Source organism: Pipra filicauda, unplaced genomic scaffold (genome assembly GCF_003945595.2).
Source record: "Pipra filicauda isolate LSUMZ 115617 unplaced genomic scaffold, ASM394559v2 scaffold57_size4234018_pilon, whole genome shotgun sequence".
NCBI lineage: Eukaryota > Metazoa > Chordata > Aves > Passeriformes > Pipridae > Pipra > Pipra filicauda.
Genome location: NW_024104731.1, coordinates 3062995 through 3079026, shown reverse-complemented (window position 1 = coordinate 3079026; position 16032 = coordinate 3062995). Strand labels below are relative to the sequence as shown.

The 16032-nt window shown below is 38.6% G+C and overlaps 1 protein-coding gene across 6 annotated transcripts in view; it reads right to left on the bottom strand.

Moving 5' to 3' along the window:
- Nucleotides 1-3553: 3553 nt before the first annotated feature.
- ZFPM2 (zinc finger protein, FOG family member 2) overlaps nucleotides 3554-16032 on the bottom strand; it is a 308046-nt gene continuing 295567 nt past the window's right edge. For all 6 annotated transcript variants that reach the window (XM_039387657.1, XM_039387658.1, XM_039387656.1 and 3 more), the window contains 3 exons: nucleotides 14923-15129; nucleotides 9807-10031; nucleotides 3554-7031 (listed from right to left, as the gene is read on the bottom strand). In XM_039387657.1, coding sequence (XP_039243591.1) covers nucleotides 4540-7031; nucleotides 9807-10031; nucleotides 14923-15129 — 2924 coding nt within the window. In that variant the 3' untranslated portion in view covers nucleotides 3554-4539. The remainder of the gene's footprint in view (nucleotides 7032-9806; nucleotides 10032-14922; nucleotides 15130-16032) is intronic.

The following is a 16032-nucleotide window of genomic DNA, read 5'->3' as shown; positions in this document are numbered from 1 at the left end:
ACATTGGCAATATTTAGCATTTGGGAGTGATCTTCCAAGGATTTTGTCTCATCAGTATTTTAGCCTCTCTAATAGGTTTCCTGGGACATGTAGCATTTTTATAGTTCTGATGCCTTGTAATTGCTGCCTTCTGCAGCCATCAGTGTACCCATACTACACTCGCTGGATTAACACAGTGCTGATTCCCTTTTTCCTTATCTTCTTTGCCCCTCAATAAGATTATCCCACACCACACTTTTTCCATTATACTCACCATGGAATTTTCTTTAAGCCAGGTTTTCCAGACCGCTCAGAGCTCCACCCGAGTTCCACCGTTTTAGAGTGGATTCTGGTTCATAGTTTATGTATGTACATTCAGCAAAGTGAATTAGCCCACCTACACCTCACCTTGATGATGGTGCTTGAATAGATTTGATTTTTTAATTTCTACATCAGGTTTTTTAGTTGTTATTTTTTCATTTTACATTTGCCACTGGTGCAGCATTTATTGTACAAGGGAGAAATCACCGTATACATCCTCTCAGATTGTGTTTGGGATGTGACTGTTACATTCCTGCAGACAATGTCAGACAACGAACATAGTCAACAGTTATCTAGTAGAAATGAGAGACTAAGAAAGTTAGGAGTGTGGATCCGCATCAAACATCAATGATGAAGTTTTATGATTACTTGTAATAATGAGAAAATGTCACCAGAATCCTAACATTACAATTAATTCAAGACAAGCAAACATCAGCTTGTAGCAATATGTTTTACTGCTTGCATTAGGCATGTCCACCTGATTTATGACTACAGGAAGTAGTAGAAAAAGTAGAAAAAAAAAGTAGAAAAAAAATCACCATCATCTGTGAAAACTATGAAGATGTGGTATGAATGAGGACTCACAGCAGCCTTTCAAAGTCTGAATTTTAGGATATAGACAAATAAATGAGGCAGACAGGGATACAGGCACACATTAGTTATGAGCACTGCCTGTGGATGGGATGTTTTGTGAATAAGGAAATCTTCCTTAGAAAGCCCAAAGTTGAACACAAAACCCTCCAGGAAATCGGTATACAAGGAGTTAGGCAGGAATCATATCCTCTAAATAGTAAGTCTTCACGTGAAGCAATACTATTTTTTGTAACATAAAATCAGGAAGTATTTTAAGGCCTGTTGTTGAGTTATTCATCTCTACTCAACAGTCCCAAAGACTTATTCACTGACTCCAGCTGACAGGGATTAACAGATCCAAACCATATAACTGAGGTGCTCTGCTTCCTGCTGAGTTCCTGGTGTCAAAGACTCACTAAGAATAGACTCCCTTTGCATAGGCGATTTCATAGATAATTAATAAACCTAAAAAAACCTAAAAGAAGAACTTGGGAAGAGTCTATACTCAAGAGGAGTTTTTAGCAATAGGCAGTTTAACACCCGAACAAATGCATAGATATAATCGAAAGGGAATACAAATAACCCCTTGATCAGAAAACAGATTTAAGTAGTTAATTCCTGTAAGCAATACTTACAATTTAAACAGATGTGCTTCAAGCCCATCTTGATTAGGGCTTGATTAGGATTAGGACAGTGTTGTGCAAACTGTTTTAAGAGACAGGAGAGAGATTTCTGGCTGGTCAGAGTGTTTATTTGCTCATTTCACATGAGCAAAAATTAGTGTAATAAAGAAAGTGAAATGATTAAAAACAGTGTATAAGATTATAGGAAACCATACCCAGCTATGTGAGCAGCTTCTTTTATTAAATGTTTTTATATTTTTAACAAATGTATAAGAAATCAAATGTCAGTATCTGCTACCCACCTAGCTAGTGAACAGTTTTACTTTCAGAGAGTGTGATAATTTTGCAGTTTAGCATGTGTCAGACTTGCCAGTTGTTCCTGTGAAGTGAGTAAAATGTATAAAATGTGTGTAAAATTGAGCAACTCTATGCCCACAGATGCACAGGTTGTGCTTGTTTCAAACTTGTAAAAGTGGGACCAATTAACCAAATAGGTGATTTATAAAGAGAAAATGCTACCAGGATTATTCTGATGTGTGAAAGCAATTGGACTAGCCAGTGGGAAGAATATAATGCAGCATGGCAGGCTTTAATTTACCTCTGGAATATATCAGGTACCCTCAGCATTCCTGGATCACAAATGTCTTTTGATAAGGTTTTTCCTTTTCGGCATCACTTTTCAGCTAGGCATTCCCTTTAACCATAATATTCTCCTTTACTTTCTCACAGTCTAAACAGCCTCCCAGAGCTCAGCAATTGTAAATTACACTACCTGTGGCTTTCTGACCAGCTTCACCTAAAAAGTTTTCATCTATGCATGTGTATCTTTCAGAATTAGGTTATTTTAATCCAGATGTAATCACCTAGTTTTTTAAACCATTTTTCATGACGGATAATCTTCAAAATAATGTTTGCCACCAAAAAGGCCAAAAGGTAACATCTATCTCAAATACTGCGGAGTCTTAGATATACCGGTGTGCTATTTTCTAATGAAGATTTAATTGATAATCATAAACAACTTGTCTATTTTATTCTTCCTGTGTCTGTAATGCTTTTTCTCCTTCTCAAGTCTTATTACCCAACATGTTTGCTATAGGACCAATTTTGGGCCTACAGAATTGATGTATACACCTGTTATCTTTGTTGCAAGTGACAACACAATTTGAAGCACTCCTGATCTGTATTTAAAGCCCAGTTAACCAGCAGAGTTGTTAATAATATTTTTTAAGAGTTTATTCTTTTTGCTACTGGATCACATGTACCTACACTTACAAATAAAAAAAGAACAATTTCAGTTACAAAGTGGGATTGCTGAAAGTCAGTGACATTGCACGTTCTTATTCTAGTCTCCAACTGGCTGTTCAGCTGAAACACCATCCTTCTAGGTAGTTTGTTCTGAGTTGGTTTTTTGGCTGATATAGGACTAAATTAAATACAACTGTTTATGTAACTATTCAGGCCATAGTTTTGCTTTCAAATTTGTAGGATGAAAGTGCATCAATAAGTCACTTTTATAATAACAATGTTTTTATTAAAATGGTGTACAGGAGACTGAACAATTGCAAGTGAAGGGTATTAATTGTACTTAGTTCAGATTTTAATATAACATAAATTATTGAATAGTATTTCTAACTGAATTAGTGGAGTAAACTGCTATTCTATTAAATGAATGTTACTGTTTTCCATATAGGAACATTGAACACAAGAAAATCATACCAGAGGTGTTAGGAAGGAAATTGTTCCACTGATTTTGACATATGGTGATACTGCCAGGGTTCCTTGGCATCACTAAAGAGAACAGCCTTCCTGGTTTCAGACCTTCACATTTTAACTTTTAGTTCACTAGTTTGTCTTAAACTTAGTTGCACAAGTGACCTGTCAGCAGGGACTCCCTGGAAGTGGAGACATCCTTTGTATTCATTTTCTCATTGAACACTTTGCTTCCATCGAAGAGGAGGCAATGTTTGCCTGTTCCTAAGAGATTCATTACAGTTTGTGAGCTCTAAATGTACCTTGAATAACAGAATAAAACAAATTTAAAGAAATTACTGCCAAACTTCTCCAATGATCTGGAATTTTATTCCATCCATATACATGCATAGTAACAACATTTGTTGAGAAATTATTTCTATCAGAAGTAGAACATTATCTTTGTGATCACCAGTTGCAGTATTGCTACTCTTATATTTAAATATATCTTATATATGAATTAGATTCATAATTGCAGCATTGAGTTTAGGTTTTGTTTTAGACTGTGCCTTTCAAAAGATAAAACTGATTGATATGACCTCATTACTTACAATACTGCTTCCAGTAATTTTGTTCATTCTTTATAAAGTATTGCATTTAACAGCAAAGGTTTAAAAATCGAGACAGAGATGCATCAGCGAAAGAAAATACAAGTACTATACAAGAAAGAAAATGCCATCTTCATTTAACGTACGTTTCAGATTAAGAAAGTGGACAGAAACATACTGCTACATACAAATGCAAAGCCTAATGACTAAGGTAATGTATCTGCTAAAATATAAAGTGCAAACTGAGCCCAATTGTTCAAAAAATTGAAATTTTAAGGCGAACTTCACAGCATAGTTGAAACTTCTTTGCAAGTTATATTTTAGCATATACATATATCTGCAACAGCATATAAGAAAAAAAATCAGGATACACAAGTGCTTTTGAAGCTATTTCTAAAATGCTTTTCTGTATTGTTTGCGACTATTTTCTTTAAAATCTACTATACAGTGCAAACCATATGTGCTACACAATAACTATACAATAACATTACAAATGACTTTAATATAAAGTTTTTAAATAAAAATAACATAACTACAGCTATGAATACTGCTGGTAAAATAAATTAATATTTTTGAAAATGGCACCAATAATACACTTTACTAATGGACTGTAATGAAATTACACCTTTAAGTCTTCAACTCAGCAATAGTGAAATCTCCTGATTGTCCAGATGTAATTCAAACAGCTTTCTTTAAACTGTATGGAACAATATGCTAAACACAGGTACCAAAGGTGACCGACTGTTTCATTTGACATGTTCTGCTGCATGTGAAGAGCAATAAAACTTCTTATGAGTTATAAAGTTTGAAAGATTGTTGAACTGGATGTCACACAGTCGGCAGTACTTTCCACTGCTTGGAGCCTGGGTAGAGCCATTCACACCTTTAGCTATACTAGACAACTGTTCCTCTGCTGTAGGAATTGCTGGAGAGACATTTTCATTTGCAGTTAAGGGATTCTCAGAGATCCAAGAAGGAGACTTGTGCCCATCTTCATGCGGTGGATTCTGGGAAATGTTCTCTTGCTGTGGGTTAGCGGCAGGTCTTTCCTCCTGTTTTAGTCCCCCATTAACTATTACCATGCCTCGGTTTTTCGGCAGTAGTGGAAGAGATTCTTTCTTCTGCACAGCACATCCATTCGAAGGCGCCTGGCCTTTAGGAGATTCACTTTCTGTATTTGTGCTTTGATCTAGATCAGCGTTATGAATGACGAGAGAACCAGAAATGTAATCACTTGGCTTTATTCCATAATATGGAGAAAGCTGATCTGCTCCTTTAGCTTTCTTTATTGCTCCAGGGTAAAGGCATTGTGGAAGAAACAAATGTTTGTTTTCTTCTTTTGTAGCAATAAGCTGGGCCGCTTCACTAAAGACTTTTAGTCCTTGAAGTGTTGCTAAGTGTGTGGAAAATAAGTTTCCATTAGGAGAGGACTGTTTTGAGTTTCCATTTTTCTCACATTTGATTATGCTTCTCTCATAACTGACATCTGGGCTGTTTCTTTCACTTTCTGGGTTTTGAAACACCTTACTGTCAATTTGTCCCAGATCACTGCGCTGATGGGCAGTGACAGGGCAAAAATTCTGCTTGTGAGCCAGGTAGTTCTCTACCTTGTTAAAACTGATCTTGCACACAGTGCACTCATGGTAGTCCAGCAGCCTTTTGGGAGAAGTGGATGTCCTCTCTGACGGGGGTAAGCACTTTTTACTGAGATCTATTGGCACATCCATCTCCAAGCAAGATACAGTGGAGTGGGGAGTATCACACTTTGAAACTGGAGCACACTTGTTAATAGACAGTGATGTTTCCAGATGCTTTGAGACTATTCCTGGAAAGATATCACATCGTGGATGGTAACAATCTCCAAGACCCTCTGTTGACTCTTGAGTAGATGTACAAGGATTGCCAAGATTAGCCACTTCTAGAAATCGCTGTTGAACTAGTGGTGGCCTTTGCTCTTGCTCTGGCAGGCACATCTCATACATCTTCCTTCGCTTCCGAGTACGCATTGTTCTCTGCATGGCAGGCACTTTGTTGGAAGCGGACCTCTTCAGTGGGGGATCATGGCGAGTAGCACAGTAATACTGCTTGTGGACCATGTAGGTTTCATGTCTGCTGAAAGTAATATTACAAGCTTCACATGTGGTCTTGTTAGGGTCACTCTCGCCCTCTACTAAAGGAGCATTGGGATTTTTCACATCAGAAGGTTTTCCGTTTATCTTCTCATCACCGTTGCTTGCAGTTGACAACTTCTTGGGTTGTGCAGTAAAGTCTTTTTCATGACTTTTATTGTTTGGCCCGATCAAATCTAAAACGCTGGAAGAGTTTATGCAAGATGTCTGCAGAAGTTGATTCTCTGGATCTGATGTGTGAGGAGCTGCATTCAGGATGTTTATAGAACTTTGACCATTACTGGGACTGACAGCTTCTGGAATTTTTTCTGGAACACTGGAAAAATCTGGTGACTTTGCCATCTGCTGCCATCGGCTGCTGCAGTAATGCTTTTTGTGAACCAAGTAGTTGTCCAAATTATTGAATGTTATGTTGCACTCAAAACATGTAGCCCCTTTAGGCATCAGAGGACTGTAAATTACGGGAGGATAATTGCTACTTCCATGCCTCAGCCTTCGATGGACCAGTTCTGACATTTTGGCTAATATCTCTGAAGCCTGAGGAACCACAGTGATGTCTTGGGGAAAAGCAAACTGGGAAAGAAAAGGTCCCATTGGGAAAGAAGGACCAATATTAGGTTGAACGGGAGATGAAGCAAGTCTTGGACTGGATGGTTCGGATTTTATTTTAGTATATGAAAAACTCTGCTTATTTGCTGCAGGTTGCGTTTCTGGCCTCTGGTTTGGAAGGAAAAGTGGAGCCTTTTTTTCACATTTATCAAGCTCTGTATCAGAACTTGCATCTTTAGTCTGCATGGTCTTTTGGCTCTGGGGAACATCATTTCTGCTTAACAGGTCCGTTGCTGGCTGTAAACCTTCTTCGTTTCCACTTGGAGAGTGTTCAATGTCACTTTCTCTCTGGATTTTGTTGCCAGAGACATGTAACTCTTGGTGCTGCAGTAGCTCCCTCTGAGTTTGGAAGCCAAAATGGCAGTGATTGCATCTAAAGGCAGCTTGAGTAAGATGCGAGAACAGGTGCTGATGAAAGTTAATCACTGAGTCTGCAGTGTAAGTACAAACTGTGCATTTCAGACTAGCACCGGGCGGGAGAAATTCTTCCATTTTCACTCCTATAGAAAAGACAAGTAAAATACAAAATAAAGTGACCATTTTGTCTCTTGTGAGGAATATTGGAAAATCAAATGCACAAAAGGTACAAACACAGTGAGAATGATTAATTTTCTTCTGATGAGATGGCATTAGTCACCCTGAAAATACTTGAATTGGTCTTTCCTCAAACCGCTAGAGGTTATTCCCAGACTTCTGCTCTGCTTTGGAGAGCCCTAGTATTTGCATGCATTCAGCAGAACTGAAGAGAAAGAACAAGCGAAAAGATAAAAATAGACTGGACTTATTCTAAATGAAAAAGTCTTTGAAATTACAGTTACAACTAAAGGGAGACATAATGTTCCCCGTATACAATCACTGGAAATTTTGAATGCACAGAAAGCACATCAAGGTCAAGAGGTTCAAGGTTATGATATGGCTTGACATACAGCCCTCAAGAGTGCCTGAAAGCCACAGACAAAGCAGAAGTAGCATTTTGAGTGTTATTGATGCTGAGCTCTTTGCTTGCATGGGTTGGCTGTAGTGTGGGAACAGGCTACAGATCTATCCTCATCAGAAAGTTGTGTTCATTGTGAAGGCAGGAGGAGCAGTAAGACACAGCTTCACTGACATTTTATCTTCCACATACAATGGCCATTGGCAACTACTGCTATAATACAACACCTTTTCCTCATGTATTGACTACCACTTTCCCTATCAATAACAGTACATTCAAAGCCATCTTACAGTCACTGATTAAACAAAAACTCCTGTGTTTCATAGCACTGTGAAACTGAAAATGCTTTAAAAAGAGATAAGACTAAATTTCTTTACTGCAACAACATGGATTCTGGTTACCTTTTAGAAAATAAAACATGAAAAAATATTGGTAGGGATGATATTCAGAATTAAAAATGAGTATTTGCTCTGCCTACACATCAACACATATACCACACCTTAGTTAGATAAATTAGGTTGGTGGTAGTTGGACAAAATGAAACTGTAAGAATACTGCAGACCACTCTGTCGGAAGTCACTCTGTTTTATCTGGAGGTCCTCACTTCTCCCCTAGCATCAGTGACCCCCGAAGTTGTGAATGACATTTGAAATTTGACCTGCTCTTGGCTGCAGAGGCCAGAAAGAAAGTTTGATTGAACAGACTGGTTTATGACTAAAAATAAAGGGAACAGCCTGATATCCAGCCTCTGTTCTAAGAAATACCTACACAGATGCTTATCTCCAGATTACAAGCAGACAGAGTCATTCACAGCTCATAGCTCTAAACCCTGGACACCTAAGCCAACTAAACCAAAGGTATGCCACCGAATGCAAACAGCTGAGGCAAATCTTTTGCACAATGGCTAAGATTTCAGAGTTTTCCTCTGCTTGGGGAGAAATTAATCTGTTTATCTTCCCAGAGTACCAGGTTATAATTACTAGGCTGTAAGACATGTTGGGCTGCATTCACCTGCTCTTGTTGAAGCTGCTGTAGCCTATGGTTTTGCTGGTTCACTGAACAGTGAAATATTTGCTAGGCAACAGACAGAAAATGGCAATGGCCTGATATTCAAAGTGAAGATTTCGAAGCACAAAAAGATCTGACCTCTAATTGAATGGCTAAGGGTTGCCTGTGTTGTCTATACAAAGGAGTTTTCACTCAGCGCTCTTCTAGTCCTGTTCTGTGAGGTACCAAACACCTCCAAGGCAACATGATGCCTTCTAGATTTGCAATTGCTGCCCAAGTATCAGAGGAATGTTTTTCACTTCACCAAATCCACAGAGTAGATTCCTAATGCCCCAGGAGCTTTTACACTGCAGCTGAATAAGGCTTTCTTCTATGACTAAAGAACCCATTAGTGTCCTTTAGACTTCATTCATTTACCAGGAGGATTGGGAACACCCGTAAAGCCCTTGCCTCTTTCCAGACATAGCTCTGTACACCAGAAAGCCAACGCACCACACACTGACACTGCAGTCTTTCTTATTTTTAGGTTTTCTCTGCTACTGAAAACTCCAATACAGAATGTCCTGCAAACTCACTTGTTTTTCCAGCCCCAACTCAACTCAAAATTGGTCATCTACAATGATCTGCTGATGTGGTGCTTAGGGACATGGTTTAGTGGTGGACTTGGCAGTGCTGGCTTAACAGATGGACTTCATGATCTCAGAGGTCTTTTCCAATCTAAGCAATCCTATGATTCTTTGTTTCTGTGATTCTAAAATACTATCCCCATTTTATACTTATTATAAGGGAAAAGCATATTGTTATCAAACAAGAAGTTTTTTATGAAACAAGTGTCCTGGTAAAAGCACAAAGTTTTGGACCATGATCTTAAAGCCTTCTCCCTAAGAAGCCTACTCTAGGACACTAATATCTTACTTCACAAGGTCTTGCTCTCTGACTGCGTGTCTTTCTCTCCTGAGCACCGCAATAGGGCAGGTAGAGATTGTACTCTAGCCAACTCATATTTGGTAGACAGAATCCTGAAGTAATTAATTGTGTCTGAATTCTTAAGCATACCTCCACCAGTAAAGAAATGCTGCCTGTGCCTGTGTATACACACATTAAGAGAGAAATAGCATTCAAATGAGGATTAGTAGATAAGAGAAATGACACCAGTTACCTGGGAGAGGTGCTTGGTGTAGAACACAGGTCAGAAACTGTTGACATTTTGGTAGTATCTACATGCAATATTTGCATATATTTGGAGAGACACTGATCGTCTGAATGTCTATAGTGAATAATTCTTCAAATAGCTAAATCTAGAAGATGATCCATGAAAATACATGGTACTTACCACTGTGAGAATTTAGGTGCATTTCCAGAGCTCTTGCATTCGAAAAACTTTTGGTGCACTGCGGAAAGGGGCAGACACTGGATATCTGCTGAGCACTGTCTTCACTCTCCTCTGACAGCTGTGGCCCCTCTCTTTGCCTCCCACTGCAGTAATACATGAGATGGGCCTGCAGGTTCCGCTCACTTCGGTACCAAATGCCACAGGATTTGCAAGGGAATATGTCCTCTACAAGTAAACATACACAGTGTAGATTAGCCACAGTGCACTTGGTGCCAATCAATTAACATAGGTGGATTAATTCACCCCCCTTCCCCATTAAACACATGCTTATTTAATAAAATATTAGAAGAAGAGACATGGGTTTATTAAAATGTCACTTGCAGATGAGAGACTTAACATGTGAGACAGTTGTTTCTTTCAAAAGGATATTTTAAAAATAGTTGCATAAAGAAAACAACTAGAAGTTTTTGGCACATAATTATTTTAAAAAATGAAATTAAATTAAATGTTTGTTGGGAACATACAGTATTAATTCAAGAACTAAGCTATATTTTTCACTACATCACTACTCAGTAGGGGACACCTTTCAATTATGGTTTTTTTCCTGTGTGCCTGAGTCTTTCCAGCTCTGGGCCTTGAAATTTTTGAGTGTTAACTGCAAATCACTCTGAAGAACATGTATTTTCAGAATGCTTACGCAGTTATTACTGTAAGATCCTGTTGCTCTGATATCCAGGAGGCCAAACTAGATTACTTTTCCTTAAGACCCTACCATATTGAATGTAATATAATATTAAGCAGCATGTCTATTTCCTGGGTTCCTGTTCTTATTAATATTAGAAATTGAAATTTCCTATGTATTTTCTGTTGTCTTGGTTTTGGTAAATTGTTGTTTTTCCACTTTTCACTGCACAAAAGGGATATTTACTAAGAATAAGGCAATTTTTCATTGTGTCCTATCCCAAAGTGTCAGCAGCCCCTCTAATGGGAGACTATGCAGAGGTTGCACAGAATGCTTCCAGCAGCAAGAGGGGTCGGGATTTTGATCATGGACTAAAGGATGCAAACTCTACTAATGTGAAGAGTAATAATGCATATGGCGTATTTACACCAAGTGGACAGACATATGGTTGCTAATATCCTGTCAGAGGACACCTACACTGTACTTCATGTATCTGTCTCAGAAGGACAATACATGACTCATTTGACCTTTCTGAAAGCTGAACCTTCCATCCTATCAGTAAGAACAAGACGAAATCCCTGCCCTTTTGAGGCACATCTACATGAGTAAATTAAACTGTGACAAGGTCCACACTTGAGCACTAGAACTTGTTTATAGTGTTAAATCACAAGAACAGTCCCTTCTATACTTTTGGTTTAAGTCAATTAACACTTTTCCCATTCACACATACATTTCAGGAGTTGCCATAGGCCTAGGATAATTCTCTGCATCTGGTCTGGACACTTCTCACCTGTTTTTGACATAAAATTATGAGGGACTCCAGACTGTGAGAGCTGACCTCACGATCAGGCAATGGGCAATTGCAGTCAACATCAAAACACATCCTGGTCAACATCAAAACTCCCCCAACTTCAGAATGCAAGAAGCTGCTAGAGATTGCAATTAACTTAGCCTTCAAGAATGGTTGGTTGTTCTGAAAACATGGTATGTGTAGCTGATGATGTAATTCATTATAATTTGTGACGATTTATGTTTAATGTCAAATATTGAAGTCTATAGGACACCTGCTCTATTCCAATTCCTTTGGGTGAAGAAAGTTGAAGACTCCAACCCATTGAAATGGATGAGTCTTCTATTTGCCAAATATTTACAAATGAAGCCAAAATTTACATTGCTTAGTTTGCTCCTCTGACTGCATTGCTAATACTTGTCTATTTTTCTGCTCATAAATTTGCAGAAAGTATTTATACCACTACCAATTTCTATTTTTCCCTTTGCCACTGAATAATCGTGCGTGGATTTAAGACACAACCACTTAACAGACCAGACAGTATTCTAACATATACCACTATTAAAACATTACCAATGTAGCTTGCATCACTTGAAATGTCCACCTCGTGCTAAAGCTGACATTTCAACATTTGCTTTTGGCTTCAAATGGTTTAAAAAAGTTGAACCAATGAGGTTTCCACAGAAGAGAAAGTCTAAAAGTAGTAATAGGAAATTCTGATATGGTCAACAAGTCCTATTTGAATTAATTTAACTGCATTCCATCACAGTATTGAACTTTCTGATTATCTTAATGAATTTGACTTCCGGCCATCTTTATTTCCTATTGGCTAGATGGCCTGGACAGTCTGTAGCTGGAGTTGCACATGGTGAATATGTGACTGCCATTATATGCCAAGCAGACCAAATGCATTTGAGGAGTTTCACACAGTAAGAGGATGGAATTTCAGGGAGAACAGTATACAGGGACGGGATCTGAAACTAATTACTCCCCTAAAGTGATGCAAAATAGATAAAGGCTACTTGAAGCTAATGTTTTAATTATTTAAAATCAAAACATTTCAATTTATTTCAATGGGTATTTTCCAAATATTTAAATAGATCAATTGTCTCCGCACAATCCTAAACATCCACTGGTCAGGTTATGTGACCAATACATCTGTTCTAGAACAAGCAGCAGTCACAAGTATAGAAGCCATGCTGATGAGAACACAGCTGCGCTGGGCAGGGCACGTCTCCAGGATGAAGGACCAACCACCACCTCCTTAAGATCTTGCTTTATGGTGAACTTGCCACAGGCTGCCGCAAGAGAGGAGCCCCGAAGAAAAGATACAAGGACTCCCTGAAACAACATCTCAGCCTTGGCCATATTGATCATCATAACTGGTCTACTCTGGCCTCCAATTGGGAGGCCTGGAGACACACCATCTATAACGCTGCGGATGCTTTTGAGAACGCACGCAGGATCACTCTTGAGGAGAAAAGACAACGCAGAAAGAATCGTGCCTTGCAGAATACACCACCTAAGGAGTCTTTCTGCTGTGCCTTTTGCAACCGGACATGCCTGTCTCGTATCAGCCTTTTTAACCACCAACGCGCCTGCAACAAACATGGGTAGAGCCCTCCCCAAATCTTCGTTCGTGAAGCCCAGCCATGAAATAGATCATTTCAGGAAATGAAATATTCAAGCTCAAGCTGAATGAGCCAAAGGTGATATAGTAATTTTGTTTTTTTAAACTAGAAAATGTTAGGAAACATAAAAAAACCCCAAACCTACAACACCTGCTTTTTCTAGAAATTGACTTTTTTTCAGAGATCTAGAGAAAGTATGTTAAGACACGTCTCACTACAGATCTAGAGGTGCATTCGGCATATTACTGGACTTGTATCTAGTTTAAGACTTCAATGAAGAAACTGAATTTCATCAACTCAACAATGAAATGTAAAAGCAGCCCAGTCTGGTCAGAGGCAGAGTTGGAACCAGGGTGGAAAGATCTCAGCAGCGACATTTGCTATTTAAGCATTCTCCTGGGGTCAAGAATACAGAGGTTACTGAGTTGCTGCTAAACCTGTATAGAAAGAGCTGATGGACCATAAACTTAGACTTGTCTTAGCAACGTTCAGTGTGGCTTTCCAGGGCTCTGCAAAAGGCAGTGCTGACAGCAACTGTGTTTCCAGAAGTGTAATGCTGTAGAAATCTGACTACTTTGCCAAAGACCAGAGTTGGCCTCCTAGATTTATGCAAGAATACACCCTCAGCTGAAACAAGCTGTGCATGAGTCTTTGCCCTTTAGGCAAGGTAACTCATTCCAGTGGCTCCCTTGCAACTGTTGACTATAAACACAGGTCTGCCCTACCTTTGGTGACTTCATGTCATTTTAGCTGCTTCTGACACCTTCTTTTGGAAAGGTCCTGTGCAATGCTAATTGCTGGTTCTGTGAACAAGTGTATCAGCTCACAGCTGCCCCACTGCTGGGGTAAAAATGAATGTGCTTAGCTAAAGGGGCATGAGGATATTGTAACTCACTCTCTGGAAGGGAGGACTTGGATGATTTGGACACTGAAATGTTTATCTTTTAAAATAGGCTAACAATAAATGTGTAGCTATCAGAATTGTTTACCCAGAAAATAAGCACTTACAAAAACCAAACAATGACAACAATAAAAGAAAAACATGGAATGAAATGTATTACCATGAATATTTTAACTAGTCCTGTCTGAAGAGCTTCAAAACGTTGCGACTGTTCAAGACTCAGTATTATTAGGTGTGAGTCTGAGTGGCAGATCATGTGCTTGCATGTACATTCACACCTGAAATACTGTGTTCAGTAGTTCACTATAACTAATTATAATAGTTAGAAACCACAGGAAACATGGAGGAGTGCTCCAACATGGAGTCTAAATGAATAGACTTGCAAAGTGCTGAGAGGTAAGAATGTGCAATAAGTCTAGGTGATGGCTAGTGAGGATCATGGTAGCAGTCAATATATTTGAAAAGTACTTAGAAAGGAGAATGAGGAACTAGGGCTGTGTAAAGTTAAAAACCTAAAGATATAAAATTTAATTCAAGCTGAATTTTCCCCATTCAGGAACATTCATGTCCCTCCTCTCTAAGGACAGCACTCAATTGCATACTGTATTTTGTCCATGATAGGGTCTATTGATGACCAGAGGACGTAAATACATTTTTGGATAGCCACTGCTATAAGGCATGATCTCCACTGCATTTTAAAACAGCCACTGAAGAGATGTGTTTCTTTTCTACCACTGAGTATCATTAATTATTACCAGAAGCTGCATCTGTAAGCAACAAGCTTCCTTGAGCACCAGAGGCTGGACTTTGAGAGCTAGCCGACCTATCTTATCTACTTGAACAGCTTCTGATCCTACTGCCTCTGGCAGCAGATCACAGAACGTCCACACGAGGGCAGGTTGGGTACTCTGGGTGAGGCTCTCGCCAGACTGCTGTTTTCACTCCTTTTACAGCTGTGAGTTCATCTGAGATGATGGGGGAACAAAAGCAGGCTTCGAGCTGTGGTGTGGTTTCTGTGGTCTTGAATTCACTGTTGCTGATTAGCTCTTCATATGTGCCTTAAAGTACTGCTGTTTTAAAAAAACAGCCAGAGAATAGTATTCATCACTTACTGTTCACAATAGCTGTAGGCAAAATAGATGCCATTGCAGCTTGTTGAGGGAGCAATTGTATGGAGTCCAGCAGGCGGGCAGGATACATGCCTTCTGTGAGAGTCATCTGACTGGCAGCTTGCAGCCTTGAGTCAAAATCTACAACAAAGGCAATCAGCTCTTCACCCTCTGAGATGGCCTTGGTTGTGGTACACCAAAGCTGCCCTCCTACAGGAAACATAAAAGCAGAAAGATTTAATTGATGATATCAGATTCCAGACCTTAAAACATCAGTGCCATATCTTCATACTCCTTTTTTTTTTTTTTTTTAAATTTCAATGGCTTATTCAAGGTAAAGAGGCATATAATTTTTACTTTTACTGTCTTCCTTCTATCAATATAGGAATTTTCATATATAAGGATAACAGTTTGAGGACAGTTTTCCTAACTATTTGCACTATGAATATTCATTTGAATTTTTCATTTTGTCTCCTAAAAAGGCAGCAATATGAAAATCAAGATATAGGTGAAAATAATTTATACAGCACTTTTCTCAACGTTATTTTCACAAAACTTCCTGTATATTTTTTCATAACTCCAAGTTCACTTTATTTTGAATAGCAAATCACAGCTCAATAAAATCAAACAGCTGCAAGAAAGAAATCAGATTTCCTCTTAAGGGCGTTCTTCCCCTCCCTTATGTTTGTCACCCTTTTTCTCTAAAAAATCTTCCCTTATGTAATATTCTTCGTAACATGACTGCTTTATCTCTGCTTACACTGACTGAACTTCCTGAAAAGAAGATATGCCAAAGATCTGTTCCATAAAGGCTTATTCAAATAAAGGTCTGTTTAAAGGGGGGGGAAGTAGAAGAATTTTCATCAAACAGAAAGATACACTATAGCAAATGTCACGTGTAGTGCATTAAAAAGAAAATTAACTATGCGAGTACATCTACTAATGTATTTGAATGCGATAGTGAATGCTCATTTATTTAACATGTTTAGACAGGCAAAGCACTTATATTGTGTTATCTACACTCTCAGGCCTAGATGCATATCCAATACAGTTATGCCTGAAATAATGTTGCATACTTTATATGTTATAAAGCTTTTTTTTTTTCCTCGGGTT